The sequence below is a fragment of the Rutilus rutilus genome, assembly GCF_951802725.1.
Source record: "Rutilus rutilus genome assembly, chromosome: 22".
Classification (NCBI taxonomy): domain Eukaryota; kingdom Metazoa; phylum Chordata; class Actinopteri; order Cypriniformes; family Leuciscidae; genus Rutilus; species Rutilus rutilus.
In genome coordinates this window covers 1,511,817-1,529,810 of record NC_140227.1, presented here as the reverse complement: position 1 = coordinate 1,529,810, position 17,994 = coordinate 1,511,817, and the positions used below count along the sequence as shown (strand labels likewise).

The window sequence follows — 17,994 nt, the reverse complement described above, 5'->3', positions numbered from 1 at the left end:
TATTGACTACAGGGGGGCTTTAAGAAAAGCGCTGAGCTGAATTTTTGTGCCATCTAGTGGTTTAAAAGAGAATAAACTCAAACAGGCCTTTTACCCCGGTGCGCCGTAGTACCCTACTGTTAATCTACTAAACCTAGTAAATGTCATGTTAAAAAGCGGGATAAAAATGAGAACAATGGGTCAAAATCCTTCTCATTTACATCCTGAGACTAAAATAAAGATAATAAAACCTTAATAATAATTAATACGCAACCAATAAATAATATTATCTTGAGCTCAAAAATGGAATTTCATGGAACATTGACAAAATATAATATTACAAACACTCATATTACAACCAACTGATGAACAGTCTATATAGGCCTACATAGTTGACAAACACACAGTTCAGGTTCAGATTCAGGTTCCTTTATTCTATACCCGTAGGTAAATTAGATTTCAGTTTTCTCTGTTTCTCATACATATAGACAATACAATAGACAACAAAACACTAACCACTGTAATATTATAATAAGTAGGTATAGACTGGTTTGGCTGTGAGTGTTTTGAGGAGGTGTGATCTGTACTGTAGACTCATGGCTCTTTTCCAGTGAGAGGCGGTGGAGATCAGATCATCTGAGCTCGGATCACAGCAGTAGTGAACAGCTCACTGCCACAGTCACAACACTGTGACATCCATCAGGGATTTCACTTTTATTCTTTTTTTGTCTTTTTTTGTTTTCCATCAAACGGGTTCAGACTGAAGCATCCCTCAAAGCAGGTGGCTTTTGGGTGATCTGAGGAGGTTCACTGTCCCACCTAAACCGGTAAGTGAGCTTTAGCTCGTTCACTGTGATTGGGAGTGAGTGGGGGTTGCTTTGCTCTGAGATTAAACTACATGTTGTTTACCTAAATTCGCTGAATTACTTTCGGTGAATGTGCGGTATACATCTGCTATTCAAACCATTAATACGCCGTGTGCAATAGCCAAAACACATAGAACATAACGCAGCCGTTACAATAACGCGACGCGACAAACTGGAACGCTTGCATTTCAATCAAGACGTGACGCGACAACCCGGCATGCTCTACAAATACATTTCAGTGACATTTAACGAGTCCATTAGAATCCGTTTAGAAGCTGTTCACACAGAACGCGAAGTTGCAGTCATAAACAACGAGATGCAGTGCATTAGAATAGATAATGAACGGAACGCTGAGTCCAGGCGCGCGTTTAAACTTTAACTTCTTAAACTTGACACGGCGAGACAAAATAGAACACTACCATTAACGATGACTCGAGATTATAACCCAGGCTTTTTTCCTGATAAATCATCGCTGATATAAAAACGCGTTCCTTGTTTTCTCTTCCATATGAACACAAGAACGGGCCCTAATACGCGTCAATGCTCGGAAACTTGTTTGAAATGGTTCCGCGTCCATTGCTGACATGTGCTTCAGCTAAAGGTGTAATCCATATGTTTCAGGCTGGAGAACGTCATGACAGCCGAAAAGACGATCCCCATAATAAATGGAAAAGCAGATGAAACGATGGACCCCGAAGCGCCCAACCCGAGCGCAGTGCGCAGCAATGATAAGAAGGTGGTGAATGAGAGAGGACAGTGGAATAATAAGATTGAGTTTGTGCTGTCAGTGGCTGGAGAGATTATCGGTCTTGGCAACGTTTGGAGGTTCCCATATCTGTGTTACAAGAACGGCGGAGGTAAGAGATTATTCATTCATTCTCATTCAATGACACACTTCACCAACTCCTGTCAAAGGCTGATGGAGTTTTTCTTCTTCTTTGCCCTTCATGGCTAATATGAACATGCTTCTTTATGCAACAGATATTTCTTATTTCCTTTTTGTAAACCTTAAAACTCTTAAGGTATTTTTAAAGTCCATCCACAACTATTTCATCTTTATTTCCATCCATGCTTTTAAAGTTTTGCTAGATAGCACATTGGTTTAACTTCTGTGGTGTTGAATGAATTATAAGTAAACATGAAAAGAAAATAGGTTATATGGTAATGCCATGGTACTTTTTAGATTTAGTTGCAATGTGTTTTAAAAGGGCAGCTATAAGACAGCTATTGTGGCCATGTGATTTACTACTAAAGTCAGAATATGCATACAGCTGATATAGCTGAGCCAACAGTGCAAAAGCAGCTCCAAATAATTTATAGAGAGATATTAGCGCACAATGCACTATTAAACCACACAGCCTGTGAAACATCCAGCAACTAATGGATCCTCTCAAATATTCCTTCATTGAATATGACACCTGTCCTTGATTTGTTATTCGCAGAGTTTGCTTTTTTTTTTTTACAGGTTTCAACTGTTTCTATAGGTTAACTTTGCATGAATTTATTAAATAAATGTGATGGCTTATGTTTATGTCCATGGGATGAGCGGTGTAACTGTATGTGTCCATTTTTTAGGTGCTTTCTTTGTGCCTTATGTCATCTTCTTCGTCTGCTGTGGGATCCCAGTCTTCTTCCTGGAAACAGCACTAGGGCAGTTCACAAGTGAAGGGGGCATCACATGTTGGCGAAAAGTCTGCCCGCTTTTTGAAGGTAAGGCTTAGTTCACATTTGTCTCATTATTACATTCCTACTCATTAGGTTGAACATACATCAACAGTGGATTATAAAAAAGAGGATGTAAAACTGCATGGTTTCCTGTCTTTAAGCAATGGTTATATTTCCTCTTATAGGCATTGGTTATGCAACCCAAGTCATCGAAGCCCACCTGAATGTTTATTATGTGGTTATATTGGCTTGGGCCATTTTCTACCTGTTCAACTGCTTTACATCAGAGCTGCCCTGGGCGTCGTGTGGTCACTACTGGAACACGGGTTGGTATATTTGAGGATAGAAGCAAGCATTTATAAGAATTGAGTAAAACATTGTAATGCATGAATGAAAAACTGACAAAATTGTTTTAACAATTGCCTTCTAGAAAACTGTGTGGATTTTAACAATGAAAGCATTGCCAACTTCACCAACCCATATTCCACATCACCAGTCATTGAGTTTTGGGAGTGAGTATGATTCTGACTGTTTAGCAGCGTTACATACATAATACTGTACATATTCCCAGAAACATCAGCTGCTGTTTGGAGCCAATTCTTATGAAGATCAGGGGGATCTCTGGGATCACCAGCAATTGTAAAAAAAAAAATATATATAATATGCACAGTTTATCTGCAGAGCAGTCGACTACTGGAAATCCATGGAAATCCATAATCTTTTTCCCTGATAATTTGTCATTCTTTTTGCATTGCTGTTGTCAACAAGCATCAAAAGGGCACTTGCACAGCTAGGAATGGTATGGACACAAATTTTGCCATAGTTGGCTTTGTTTTTTTCAACACATTTTCATATTCAAGGCCAAACACAGAGGAAGCAGTCAGACAGTTCTAGCATGTTGCTGGCCTCAGCCTCACACATTGAGCATGCAGGACTCTAGTACTGAGAGGCACAGAAGCTGTCAGTTCTGAGGTTGAATGGTGAAGGTTTGTTCAAAGGGGGCATGGCCTAGGCAGTGGATGTCACCCAAGAACATGTCAAAGATGATAAATGGCAGTGCAAGAAAGAATTGTGGCTTTTCCTCACAAACTTGCAATTCATTGCGTCACGACCAGTCAGTGTTAAACAAAACTTCAGACCACCTTAAAGTTTGGACAAATAGTTGGGCATGTGCAGTTGGCTCTCCTGGAAGTCAGAGGCTCTTGGAATTTTGATGGTTATCATTGTACCTGTACCAAATGTTTTGGGGTCATTGCACATTGTGAGCATCAGAAAGTATCCAGTTTAGTCCAATGCGGGTGTTACATATGTTGGATTTTATATATGATATATTCATTTTTTCAGTAATAGTCTTTTACAGCGACAGCGAGTCGACACACAAACCCACCTCCCCTCATTTATTCGTTTCATAAAGCTGACTCTAAGTACTAAAATGAGTTATTTTTCACTGCTTATAGCACGTAAACAGTCAAATACACACACAATGATGTCAAAATGCCGGTCATGGCGAGTATTGATGTAAACACAGTCAAGTGAACGTAAAGAAAGTTGAGAAAGAAGTTGAGAAAAAGAAGTTGAGAAAGAAAACGCATGCGTAACAATATAACAATATAACAATAATAACAATATAATGGATCCGTGCATTAGGTCTTAAAGTGATATCAGCCTATCATACCCGCTGCTAAATTATGAGATCATATAAAAAAAGATATATATGGCAGGTTTTCCCCATTGTATCGATGTCACAATTGTGGCCAGTGAAAATGCTGAGTGACTAGTAACTTTGGAAAACCACTGGCCACAGTGGCAAGTGAGCAAAAAAGTTAATGTCAAGCCCTAGAGCAACATTAGAAACCTGCTCAAATGAACCTTGCAGTACGTAATTGTCCTCTTGACTTGTGTTCATATGTTGCATTCCTGCTTGAAAAGAAATGAATTCAGAATGTTTTCCCTTCTAGACGCCGTGTTCTCAAGATATCCTCTGGAATTGAAGAAGTTGGCAGCCTTCGCTGGGAGCTCGCTTTCTGTCTACTTCTAGCTTGGATCATATGCTATTTCTGCATTTGGAAAGGTCCAAAGTCAACTGGAAAGGTAAAAACAAAAGGTCCAGTGACCAGAAATGGTGTTGAATGTGTGTAGATGTTAACCAAAGAGTGAGAGGCTGAGTTGGAGATGTCTCAATGAGAGACTTGGATGAATAGGAGAACTTAACACCCTAATGTTATGCAGTCAATTCAGCACAGAATCAATTGGGTGAGTGGGACATGAGCATGAGATGTCATCAGCGTAACTCTGACATGTGGAATGGTATGCAAATACAGTATGTGACAATGTCCAGCAACAATGTGGATCCAGTGATTTGAAAAGGCTCAAATGCAAACATTATCTGCACACAAAGTGGTAAATCTTTGAGGGCACAATGACACGTTGAGGCTTTAGACCTATATTGAGAGAATGTCAGCTGTCAAAACTACAGACTCGCATATCAGGCATCAAAAAGGCCATTGAACAGAAACCGGCAACGTTCCAGAAGCCGAACGGAAATGTAGTTGCACAAAGGTTCATCCTCACAATAACCAAATGGTTTATTGGTAAACTCAAACCAAACTACTGTGAAAAAGTGCCTTTGGAAAACAAACAGTTTGCATTATTCCTGTGTCTGGACCACAAAATGCAGCTCTGGCCTTCCTCTACCTTCGCCTTGTACCCACAATCCATTGCATTATGAGGGCCTGTGTCCCTCTGCCAATCTCTGCAACTCAGTCACTAGCCTTCCTCTGGATTCTATTCTTCCAGCAGCCTTTAAGAAAGTCTAACGGACTCAATGAGCCAGAAAGAAAGTGGAAAGAAAGGAAGAGGGATGTGTGGGGAAAAATAAATGGGTTCACATTGTACAGGTCCAGGAGAAAAGCTCGGCAGCAAGGCCTATATCTCCTGAAGTGGCTTTTGTTTGGCCGTGAAGCAAGGGGAAAGAATGCTCCTTCATGGCGAGGCTTTAGCAGCCTGTCCAAGATTGATTTCTGTATTCACAGGGGGAAAGTGGAGCGTTCATGAGGAGCATGCAGAGTTCCTCCACTCGCCTCTTCTCTTCTGTGAGGAATTATGTCTGGCGGATAGCAAACTGCTTTCTTCCTTTCCTTTGACCGCTATACAGATTGCAGCATTCAGGACATTTGCTAAGCTGTTCATCGCAGGTCTTTTGTGGCTGTTTGCGCTTCTCCCATAAGCCAGCGGTAGATTTATGGCATGGGGCTGACCTGTGAATGTGGGGCTTAAATGTTTGACCAGGGAGAGTTGGGAGAAAGTCAGCGTGCGTTAAAGTTTCATGCCGAGTTTAAACATTGGTCCATTCATTGAGTAAAACCACACGCATGCATCTGAAAGCCTAGTGGGGGGATTTGCTCATTGCAGTGGCCATGGTTTTTGGATGTGGATATGTAATCATTTTACAAGACTAATTGAAAAGGATGTGAATTAGTGAGCTGGACGAGCTTTGCCTCGCTCATACTGTGAGGTGCATTGGGATTAAAGGATCTCCTGTGTTATACTCTTACAGATCTGTGCTTAACACAGTTGGTTTGTTTATTCCATTGGATTACTTGGTTAAGAAACGTTACGAAAATGTACAGCGATTATCATATTGCAGTTCAATACATTTAGGCGCAAACGAAAAAGAATTTGTTTGTTAAGGTCCAAAACTTCCTGTCACAAAGGGCAACGCATTTGTTCATTAATGTGAATATGCGTTTGTTGTCGTTTAGTACAGTAAATTACCCAGGTCAGATTGAAGTCATCTGCAATTTTAAGTTTCTGTGCCACACATTTTCCCACACTGCCAACACAACCCAGTTGGGCTCCTTCTGGAGGGAAACAGGGTAGAAGCTTTTGTGTCCAAACCCTGTCTTGTCCTCGTATGGTCTTGACCGGGTGCCAGAGGAACAAGAACCTAGTGCCGCCCCCAAGGGTGGTTTTGTTCACGGGATTGAAAGAGCTTCAAAATGTTGAACTCATTTCTGTGGGTTGTGAATGCCATTTTGCAAAAGCATTTTAGGTTCTCGAACTTGAAAGTATAGTAGAGAAGAATCACGCCGTGATCTTATAACACTCTCGGTCTGATTGCGCTGAGGATTCCAGCCTCTGTGTGTCTTGGGAGACAAAGCTCTTACACTGATTGGTTGAGACTTGGTAATAATTCAAGACTCTGAAGATGATGTTGACAAGTCACAACACGATGGTGCCCTGGCTATTCTATTTTTGTCTTTTTTTTTTATGTGCTGTGTTGCACTGTGGAGTGTTTTCTCCATCAAAACCTCTGGCTCAGACCTGCATCCCTTCCTCCCCCTTAGAGTAACTCTTTCAATCAGCGCTCAATTAAGGCTTTGGGAGAGTACCTGCCCCCTCTGGCAGACCCTCAGAGCATTCTGTAACCCCTTCACGTTAAGTGCACTGCTTCATTCACTCGATCATTCATTCTCTCGAATCCCTTTCTTTGAAAGGTATACTAGTAAGACATCTGATTTGCACATGATAGCCCATCACAAAATAGGGTAAAAAATGTGTTTGGTCTTCCGATCACAGACAATTTGACACATTAACTTAATTTTAAAGGAATAGTTCAAAAATGAATATTTTGTTGGTGTATGCTTCCACTTTTTCTGTGGAACTCAAAAGGAAATTTTTTAAAGAATCTTTCCACATCTATTTTCCATTCCATACCATACCAATGACCAAAAAAGGACCTGAACACTATGCACCATTTTGTTCTGAAGCCATTTAAGCCATTTTCCAAAATGTAACTGACTTTTACAGTGAATCTATTCACATTCCGATTATGGTGCGCAACTGATCCTGAGCGTCATTGACAAATATCTTATCTTGTAAAATGTTTGGTCAGTACCACCGCTCCCTATACATAGAGTTTAAAGATGTTATGGAATTGCATTGGCATGGTTCAAATCATACTTATCTAACCGTTATCAGTTTGGTCAGTATGGAGTACCACAAGGCTCAGTACTAGGACTGTTTCTTTTCATCCTGTACATGCTACCCTTAGTCCCGAGCTTACCATAGTCAGCCGGATCTGGACCATATCTAGATCAGATGTGGACCTGCACATAGACACGACCTTGAAAAAGCTGCCGTGATGCCAAAACGCCCAATGGAAGAAGAAAGCCATGGTGTTTACTACTGTGACAATTAGCGCTTATCAGGATCAACTAAATGCTGGATTTTCGAAACAATTTGAAGAATGTGAAGTTCACAGCATAGACTCTTTAAAATACATCTGAAAGTTTTACACATCGGTCTGTTATTGTAGCAACATTAACTTTACATTTTCACACCCCTAAACATGACCATGAACAAAGCAAATTGTGATTGGTTGCTTTACATGTCAGTCAGACGGCCTCTGGGCGGTCCTTGGCCTTGAAAACTGCTATGGAATCCAAACCTTCTGCCGTCAGTCTAAAGGTCTTGCTATGAGGGACTAACAAGAACCAAACCAATCCCCTGCACAGATCCCGATGGCCAGGTTCATCTCCATACCGACATGATAAATCCGATTTTCAAGCAGAAGGAACTGGATTAAATATTTTGAATGATACCAATCCACAATCTGACTTCTGACTTGTAATGCAGCCTGGAATTAAACCACACCAAGTTGTTTTGTTTGGCCAGAGGAGAACTGAACTGACTTAAACTGAACAATTACACTTCTTTTTTTAGAGCTTCTTTACAGAGCTACAATTGAACTATGTTTGCATCATTGAATCATTATTTTCCAGATGATCAATCTGAAACAATCTGTATTGTATAAAGCACTATAAAAATAAATGTGACTTGACTTGTACGCATGATCGTGAATTGGAAAGTGAAAGTAAAAAACAAGCATGCATTGAAAAGTGATTTCAATACCCCGCATTTTGGTTGAGGCTCCTTGATGCCCACAAATGATATACAATATAATTACCCAACTATATAATTGCGAGAAAACGTAAAAGTACTGAAATATATTTTTTCCTCCCATCTCACATTTTTTCCATTAGGGGGTCTGTAGATAGAGCCATAGATCCTTTCCAATCATAGTATTCGGCTTTTGGCACATCCTTATAAATGAGCCTCCAGATCTGGCTATATTGTATTTTTTAGTGTTGCAGATATATCAGTGCCGCAGTGTGTTCGAATATAAATAAAGTTTTAATGAAATAGAATCAGCATCTGTTGTTTTCACTTGATCGAGTGATAACATTAAAGCACTTTATATGATTTAAAGTACTTTAATGTACTTTATATCATATAAAGTACTATAATTTTTTTGTCCTTTTTTGGAACATGTCACATGTGGTCACTATAAACTGTTGTTGAATCGAAATAGCTGCATGATGATTCTTCAAAATGTATTCTTTTTTTTAATGTAAAAAAACTATGTAATACAGATTTGGAATTACATGAAAGAATAAATGATGACTAGAATAGATTTAGAATAGATTCAGCGTCTCCAAAGATGTGAACATGTGGTTGGTGCAGCTTGACGACCTTTATTCATGCACATGTTTTCCCTCTGCAGGTGGTGTATGTCACTGCAACTTTTCCTTATTTCATGCTGTTGATCCTTCTTATTCGAGGAATCACACTGCCAGGAGCTGCTAATGGAATTAAATTCTACCTGTACCCTGATATGTCTCGTCTGTCAGATCCTCAGGTATGAAACATTTTATTCAATTTTATTCAGATTGTCATTTAGTTTGTCAAGTTTACGCCAAAATAAAAGCTTTTGGCAAGTATTAATTTATCAGTATTGTAGTTTTACTACTGTAAACTAAAATACTATACTTATTATGAAATATTTTTTTCTTTTACAACGCAGTTGTTTTACAATAGAAATGTATTTCTTTCTTAGAGATGCACATGCCCCTAGATCGCCTTCGAGGTCCATCCATCATACTCTCACGAAATCCTGTGAGAAACATGCAGACTTTGTGCTCAATCATTATCAGATGTAGCAGGTTATGGAGGGGGCAAATCTCTCCTTTATCAAATGCATTTATGAAAGAGAAATTCAGCCCCTGAAAACTTAATTTACATTAGCGTATGACAGTGAACGTCTCGGATTACGACTGTAACCCTTGTTCCCTGAGAAGGTGTGACGGCATACACAGAAGCTACAAAGGGACGCCAGCACACAACAGCGTCAGCTTCTGTGATGAAGCAAGTCGCTCCCAGACAGGGGAAGGCGTGGCGAAGGGACGCAGTGTCTCGTACCCTTCTCAGGGAACAAGGGTTACAGTCGTAACCCGAGACGTTCCCTTTCGAGGGAACTCGAACTGCGTCGACTATGACACTTTGGGGAACGAGTACCCACTATGCTACAATGAGCCCTGCCTGTCCCAGTGTGAAGCTGCGCACAGGCACACTTAGGACGAGAGCACTAGAGTGCCTGGCATAGAAGGGATGTCCAGACTGTAGAACCTAATAAAAGTGTGAGTGGAGGCCCATCCAGCTGCATCACACACTTCTTAGATAAGGGCCCCTGAAAGGAGGGCTCTAGAGGACGCCATGCCTCTGGTAGAATGAGCCCTCACGGCCAAAGGTGAAGGCAAACTGCACACCTGATATGCCATAGATATAGCCTGAACAATCCAATTGCTGATGGTTTGTTTGGACGCGGGAAGCCCCTTCTTGGGCGACCCGAAACACACCAGCAACTGGTCTAACTTCCGCCATGAAGAAGACTTTTGAAGATAAATTCTTAGAGCTCTGACAGGGCAGAGCAAATGAAGCCTTTCCTGATCCACTGTCACGTGAGGTGGAGGATGAAATGCCTACAGAACCGTAGGCCGTGCCACATTAGATGGTACTTTAGGCACATAGCCCGGCCTGGGATGCAAGATAGATCTAATGTCGCCTGGAGCAAACTCCAGGCACCCATGAGATATAGAGAGCACCTGAAGATCTCCTATCCTCCTCAGAGAAGTAATGGCTAATGAGAAGGCTACCTTGAAAGAAAGGTTCTTGGCCTCAGCCGACTCCAGAGGTTCAAAGGGGGCCTCGACCAGCCATTTGAGAACCACTGCCAGATCACATGTGGGAACTCTGACACGAGCCGCAGGTCTCATCCTCCAAGCCCCACGGAGGAAACGTACGACCAGCTGATGTCTCCCCAGGGGCCCATCACCCAGAGGAGTGTGGAAAGCCGCAATGGCAGCCACATACACCTTGAGTGTGGACGGGGTAAGACCAGCCGAGAAGCGATCTTGGAGGAACTCCAGCACTGAAGCCACAGGGCAGTTAACTGAGTCCACCTCACGCTCTCTGCACCAAATGGTGAAAAGTTTGTCAGACCCACAGTTGTCACAGCTCTGGCTGAGGGTGAAATATTGAGACCTCTGCCTGCGTTAGCAGGTCCCTCCTGATGGGAATCTCCCATGGAGGGCCGTCTAGGAGCGATATAATGTCAAAAAAACATACTCGGTTACTCGGGCCAGCCACAACAGGCTACCCCAGCGGGGCTGGATGTGTGAGGGAGATCCACAGTGGGCAGTTTTCTGACCTGACAAGGACGTGGTGACCTATGAGGTCGGGCAGAAAACTCACCAGATCTCGGAACACCGCCAACATTTCCAGGCAATTTATGTGGCAGAGGATGGTCCTGCCATAGACCTCTCGTAAAGCCGCCGTCCGTGGCCACGTCCCAGCCCGTGAGGGAGGCGTCTGTCAAAACGGCTTTCCGGCGACATGACACTCCCAACACGGGACCTTGGGACAGAAACCAAGTTTTCTTCCACAGAGATAGGGAACGAGGGCATCTGCGCATAACCCTGATCATGTGGAACGGGTTCCCCCTCGGGGAAAACCCCTTGGTTTTCAACCATCACTGCAGGGCCCTCATGTGCAGCAGGCCGAATTGAATGATGTTGGATGCTGCTGCCATGAGCCCTAACACTTTTTGAAAGTGCTTTACAGTGATGGCTTGGCCTAGCTTTATCCTGGTCACCGTGGCCAGGATGGACCCGATCCGTGCAGGAGACAATTGTGCCCGCACTACTCCCAGGAACGTGGTTCTCAGTAGTCTCAACCCCAGGCTCTGGATATGGGCAAGGACGACATCTCGATGCTGAACTGCCAGCTCTTGTGACTGGGCCATAATAAACCGTCGTCGATGTAATTTAGCATCCTGATACCCTGAAGCCTCAGCGGAGCTAGAGCTGCATCCATGCATTTGGTATTGCTCAAAAAGTTGCCCTGTGTATCATCACCTTTAGCATCTTAAACCTGAACCTCTTCAGAGACTGATTCATGTGCATCAGATCTAATATTGGACGCAACCCCCCATCCTTCTTGGGAACTATGAAGTAGCGGCTGTAAAACCTGAACTCCCTGTCCGGTGGAGGAACACACGGAGTGGTATGGCCTGCTTTACCAGCAGGGAGTTTACTTCCTGTTCCAATACCCAACCCTGCTCTGGGTCGACTGCAGTCCATACCACCCCGTTGAATTTCGGTGGGCGGAAACTGAACTGCAGTCTGTACCCCTTTTGAATGGTGCGCAGGGCCCACAGAGAATGCATCGAAATATTTTACCACGGGAACCAGCCTCTCCAGGTTCGTGATTCATTGTCAACCCCCTGAAGCGGATTCCCGGCAGGGTTTAATCGAAAACGATTCTCGAAGCCCTGTATTTCTCCTTGATGCCCATAAATGATAGATTTAACCATAAATGTCTCTCTGAGACCACCATAGCCGCCATGGAACGGGCCGATATCTCAGAGAGACAAGTCTGCAGCCTTTCTTAACTCTGCAATATCATCAGGAGTTGGTCCCTTGCCCTCATCGATTTCTTTTAGAAGAACCCGACCCGCTGCCATATAAGCCCTGCCCACCAAAGAAGATGTATCACGGCAGGGTTTGGTGGGCAGCACCGGGTCTATAGGGATGACGCAGCGTCGGGGGAAAGATAACTGGCCAATGGCTCTTCCACCCGAGGCATCGTCCCATAACCGTTCTCTCTCGCCCCCACAATATTGCTGTAATCTAATACTGGGGGGTTGGAAATACGAGTGGAATATGGCTTGTTCCACGATTTACACAACTCGTTGCCTTTGACGCCTTCGATGCTGAGCACGTCCACTTCCTCTGAAGCAAACAACTAGAGCATCGGGTTCTCCGCTCGTGGGGAAGAAGCCGCTGTGCGGGCTTCCACTCGAGGCGGGAGAACATCGGAACTGGCAGAGGAATCCTGAGAAAGTGCCTTAGCAGTCTCAAGATTCCTTGCCAAGTCCATTTGCGAGCCCCATGATGAACGCCGACGCACCGCCTCAACGGACGCAGGACCGCGGGGTTCGCGAGCCTTATCAAAAATGGCCAGACGAGAGCGCAGCACTCAGATTGTTAAAGCTTCACAGCCCCTCCAAAGTGTCACAGTCGACGCAGTCCGAGTTCCCTCGAAAGGGAACGATAGATTTAGTTTAGCTGGAGATAAGTAACACAAGTATAAATCTTTTAAATGGCATTCATTTTACTATATTATGAGATGCACTAATGAATAGTTTACCAAAAACAAAACTTCTCAGGTGAAGATTTATCATTCAAAATAAGAAAAAAAAAAAATTTAATTAATGAATTAATAAAATAAAAAAAATACATATAAAAAATAATTTTACACTGTGCAAAGAAAAATACTGCTATTTTCAATAAATATTTTTCCTAGTCTAACAGAGATTTAGAATGACGAACATCAAGGAATCAGTGGCAAGTTTTTCCGGAAGCAGGGAACTCTCAGGTCATTTGGTGGGATTACAGGATGGCTAAACTTCAGATGTGTCATGCTCCACCGTTTCATCATCCCAGTGAACAGAAAGCAGGACTGAAGGAATGTATGTGAAGTAGCATCGATAGCCTGAGAGAGCGAGCGACATAAAGCAACACAGTGAAAGAGAGAGGGTGATAAAGGGTGTTTGGTGATGGGGCTCCTCCGACACCAATGTTTAATTAGCTTTCATGCCACACAATAAGAGGTCTGTTCACATTCTCTATGCTCCGTTGTTTTATTCACCATCTTCCTTCACAATCTCACCACGCAATTCAGTTTTCTGTGCCAGAGAGTTTACATTTCTGTTTGAAACTGCATGTTTAGAGAACAGAAATCTATGCCTGATTTGGACAAAATCATCTTTTTGGTGTTTTGTGATTTCTATGGTACTGTGGGTGACAAATATCATCATTGAAATTGACTAATATTGTCACGAATTGCAAAGACTCGGTAATATGCAAAATACCTAACAACCTGTCCATGTTGGCATCTGTGTGATTTGGCTTGATTCTAAGAGAGAGATGAATTTATGCCAAAGTACCATAGTATTGGACACAAAGCCTTTGACATAAAAAAAAGGAAGGCATTTTATCCTTCTTTTTTTACAGTTAATAAGTCTTTTTATTAAATGCATTTAGCATTGTTTTTCCCCCTCATTGATGACTGTCTAGTATTAGAATTGCACTTACTTAATAAATAAAGTTGTATTATTAACGGTTAATAACGAGTAGCCCAACTATGGGGTGGTGTAGCCCCTTCCCAACTGTGCATTATTTTAATCCAATGCATTGGGTTAAAAGTAATCTAACAGTTAAGTTAACTATTTATTTTTATTTATGACATTATTTTAATAAATAAAATACACTTGCATAAAACAATACATATGTCACAACAAATATATATTTAAATTACAAACTAAATATTGGGGAGTCTAGAATTGACTGTAAACACACATAATTGTGTACATAATTTCAAAATACACAAGTGAACATACAACATACGTATTTAACCCAACAGCCGGGTTATTACTAGAAATTACCCAATGATTTTAAAAATGACCCATCAGAGTGACCCAATATGTGTAACCCAATGGTTGGGTTAAAAAAAAGAACCCAACTTTTTTCCAAATCTTCCAAATTTCCAAATCTTCCAAAAACCGCAACTTGTCATTCATTATAATGAACGACAAGTTGCGTTTTTTGTAAGATTTGGAAATAATGACTAGAGGCGAGTTTGCAATCAAAATGTTTCTTTAAGATGCACTTCCTGGCTAAAACAAGACAAAACAAACCTCCAAATTAGCCACAACATCAATGAGCAGCTTTTAAAGAATGTAGCGGCGTGTCCGAGTAATGCCAAACCAGAGCATTCGCACCGGCCCAATGTTAAACAGAAGAGACGTAAATGACTGGATGTTCTTGGAGGGAAGTTGCTCTGTGTTGTGAGGTCAGAAGGGTTTCCCCGGTTACTCGCTGGAGGAAGCAAATACTGCCAGTTGTCAATTGTTTTCCCAGTAAAGGAGATTAGTGGCTCAATGGATATGTGAGAGCGTTTTAAAGAGGTGCTGGCTCATTTTCCTCCGACTCACATGGATCCCCTATGGCCACATTTTTACACTTCTCTCCCTCTATGGGGCAAAATAACTCCATTCAGAGCATTCGAGCGCTATGAGAACATTTTAGCCCGTTGAAGGTGAAAGAGTTGTGCATCAGAATCACAAGCACGAGATAGAGATCTACTGTAAAAAATTGTAAACTGTAAAAGATTCTGTGGAGATTCTGCTCAACCGATTCACTGCCATTATATAGAGACAAGCAGAACACAATTATTTGTGTTGAAATGCTGTGTAATAAGTGGTATGACTGTACCGTATCTCTTAAATGTCCGTCTAGTTTGATCTTGCCGCTGAAACTGCTCTCTCCGCAGAAGCTCTGCGTTTAAAGACCTAATAAAATATTTCAACTCAGCTCAATATTTTGTGTCTAATTATATTCTTATGTGGCAAGTAGCAGTGTAATAAGCAGGATAATGTACATCCAGCTGGTTGTTATCTCAGAATAAACCCCTTCAGGCTGATGAAAACCTGATCCTGATCACCCTGTCAGGGTTTATTCTGAGATAACAACCGGCTGGATGTACATTATCCCTTACTTAATGAACTCAAAGACACTAGAGCATGTGTCTTAGGATCTTGTTTCAGTGCCAGTATATTGATGAATAAGAGCAGTTATGGTCGTGTAATTAATCTGTAATTTACACAGGTGTGGGTGGATGCCGGCACTCAGATCTTCTTCTCGTATGCTATATGTCTGGGTTGTTTAACGGCTCTCGGCAGCTACAACAGCTACAACAACAACTGCTACAGGTGAGAGTCTGTCAAGTCAGTGTGTTTTGTCTAAACATACTCTCTGTTTAAACTGTATCCTCTGTTGTCAATCGTGTATCGATCAGCCTTGCTCTGGTTACTATCATCCTACATACTCTCTGCAAAACTGCTCAAGCTCACTCAGGTTATATGGAGATCTTTCACTTGTCCTCTCATAATTGCACTGAGATCTGGAGTTGATCAACTTGGCTTTCATCAGACCATAGAAACCTTCATCCCACACATCCCGGTTGCTGAGATATGACACATTTAAAGGCCTTGTTCACTTCAGAATTAAAATGTCATGATAATTTACTTACCCCCACGTCATCCAAGATGTTCGTGTCTATATTTCTTCGGTCGAAAAGAAATGAAGCTTTTTGAGGAAAACATTCCAAGATTTTTCTTTTCAATGGGGTCCAACGGGGGTTGAAGGTCCAAATGTCAGTTTCAGTGCAGCTTCAAAGGCTCTACAGTCTTATCTAGCCAAACCATCAGCCATTTTCTAAAAAAAAAAAAACATTTATGTACTTTTTAACCACAAATGCTCATCTTGCACGTCCACGACTTCATGCGTAACGTAATCACGCTGGAAAGGTTAGGCGTGACATAAGCAGAAAATGTAGAGTAGGGCGAAAAACTCCATCTCATTTTCTCCTCCAACTTCAAAATTGTCCGACATCATTGTTTTACCTTTTATTTATTTTTGTAAATGGCGTTTGACATCGTCTTTGCACGTTCGCTTTGTAAACACTAGGTCGGTACTTCCGCCTACGTCACGCGTGACCTTTCAACCTTGCAACGCAAGACGAGCATTTGTGGTTAAAAAGTATGTAAATGTTATAAATGTTTCTTTTTTTATTTGAAAATGGCCGATGGTTTGGCTAGATAAGACTCTTATTCCTCGGCTGGGATCGTGTAGAACCCTTCTCATAAACTTTCCCATAATTGTCTGTTCTGTCTCTCCTTCATTGGTTTTCTGGCCTCTTACCTCACCTTCTTCAGTCATTCAGATTTGGAGATTTGGAAATTGTCTTGCATCCATCCATCCATTGTCTTTTTGTGTTCTGTTTTCTTCAAGTTCTGAAAAAAACAACAACTGACATCCACTGCAAAAAACAACAACAACAACAACAATGAAACGATGTTCTTCCGCAGTATTTTTTTCTTGTTTTCCCGTACAAATATCGTCTAGGTTACTATACGATTGGGATCTCGATTCGTCAGTTCAGTTCTGACGTAACATCGAGCGTGACTGAGTCTGATGGAGAACTAAACATTCTTAAATCAAGATACATTTACTTGAGAAGCAAAATTACTTACCAAATAACGTCTTGTTTTCTGAAAAATTTAGTTTTGAGTTTTTCTTCTTCAGTGAATGCATCTATTTAAGAATGTTTAGATATTCGTGTTGGGAAAAAAATACCACAAATACTGAGAATAACACTGAAATAACAGTGTTCCATATTCCTGAGGTGTGTTCATGCTACAATGAATTGAAACGCACATGTAAACTGCATTTCAATGTTTGTGTGACTTCCAAAAACTCAATAGCTGTCATATTATTGGGGCTGAATGCTTATGAAATCAATTTAGTTTTTATTTGTTAATATTTTAATCACTTTAGCCCACTGTGGTTCAATGTTGAGAGTCTAAAGAGGGGTGAACACTTTTGCATTTGCTGTGTGTTTGCAGGGATTGCCTCATGCTGTGCTGTCTGAACAGTGGCACGAGTTTTGTGGCGGGATTTGCCATCTTCTCCGTCTTGGGCTTCATGGCATATGAACAGAATGTGCCAATCGAGGCAGTGGCAGAGTCAGGTCAGCAAAGATTCTCGTTTGGACTTTATTCTAATTAGCCGTATATCTTTTATATAGAAAAGGAATATGTGTATGAGTTCGTTTGAGTTTATGTTTGATATACAGTAACCTACAGTTGGATGTCTAAGGCTAAGTGTGTTCGGACCCATGCAATTTAAAGCACTTCTCAGAAAAGCTTTTTATTGTATGACTTATTCAACAATTCAGCATTACTTATTTACTACAATAGAGCAAGACTGACTATGGAAGTGACTGAAACACACTTTGAAGGGGTTTAGAAATCATCTGACATTATTATTAAGAAAAATATTTGATTTGCTATTTATTCCAAAACATATATTCAGCTGTTGAGCCACAACTTTAGAGTATTGGTTCTCAAACCGGTTCCTGTACAATATAAACAAAAGTGTTCAGCCGCTATCATTTCAAAAATGAATCCCTAAACCTTGTTCAATGAGCTTTTACTAGAGCTCCACTCATGGCATTATATAAT

The 17,994-nt window shown here is 41.5% G+C and overlaps 1 protein-coding gene across 1 annotated transcript in view; it reads left to right on the top strand.

Annotated features, from left to right (window-relative positions):
- Positions 1 to 608: 608 nt before the first annotated feature.
- The window catches only part of slc6a11b (solute carrier family 6 member 11b), a 30,547-nt gene continuing 13,161 nt past the window's right edge, over positions 609 to 17,994 (top strand). Inside the window, exons 1-9 of the mRNA XM_084395241.1 lie at positions 609 to 806; positions 1,467 to 1,702; positions 2,421 to 2,555; positions 2,696 to 2,836; positions 2,941 to 3,022; positions 4,469 to 4,601; positions 9,076 to 9,210; positions 15,578 to 15,681; positions 17,377 to 17,501. Coding sequence (XP_084251367.1) covers positions 1,480 to 1,702; positions 2,421 to 2,555; positions 2,696 to 2,836; positions 2,941 to 3,022; positions 4,469 to 4,601; positions 9,076 to 9,210; positions 15,578 to 15,681; positions 17,377 to 17,501 — 1,078 coding nt within the window. The 5' untranslated portion in view covers positions 609 to 806; positions 1,467 to 1,479. The remainder of the gene's footprint in view (positions 807 to 1,466; positions 1,703 to 2,420; positions 2,556 to 2,695; positions 2,837 to 2,940; positions 3,023 to 4,468; positions 4,602 to 9,075; positions 9,211 to 15,577; positions 15,682 to 17,376; positions 17,502 to 17,994) is intronic.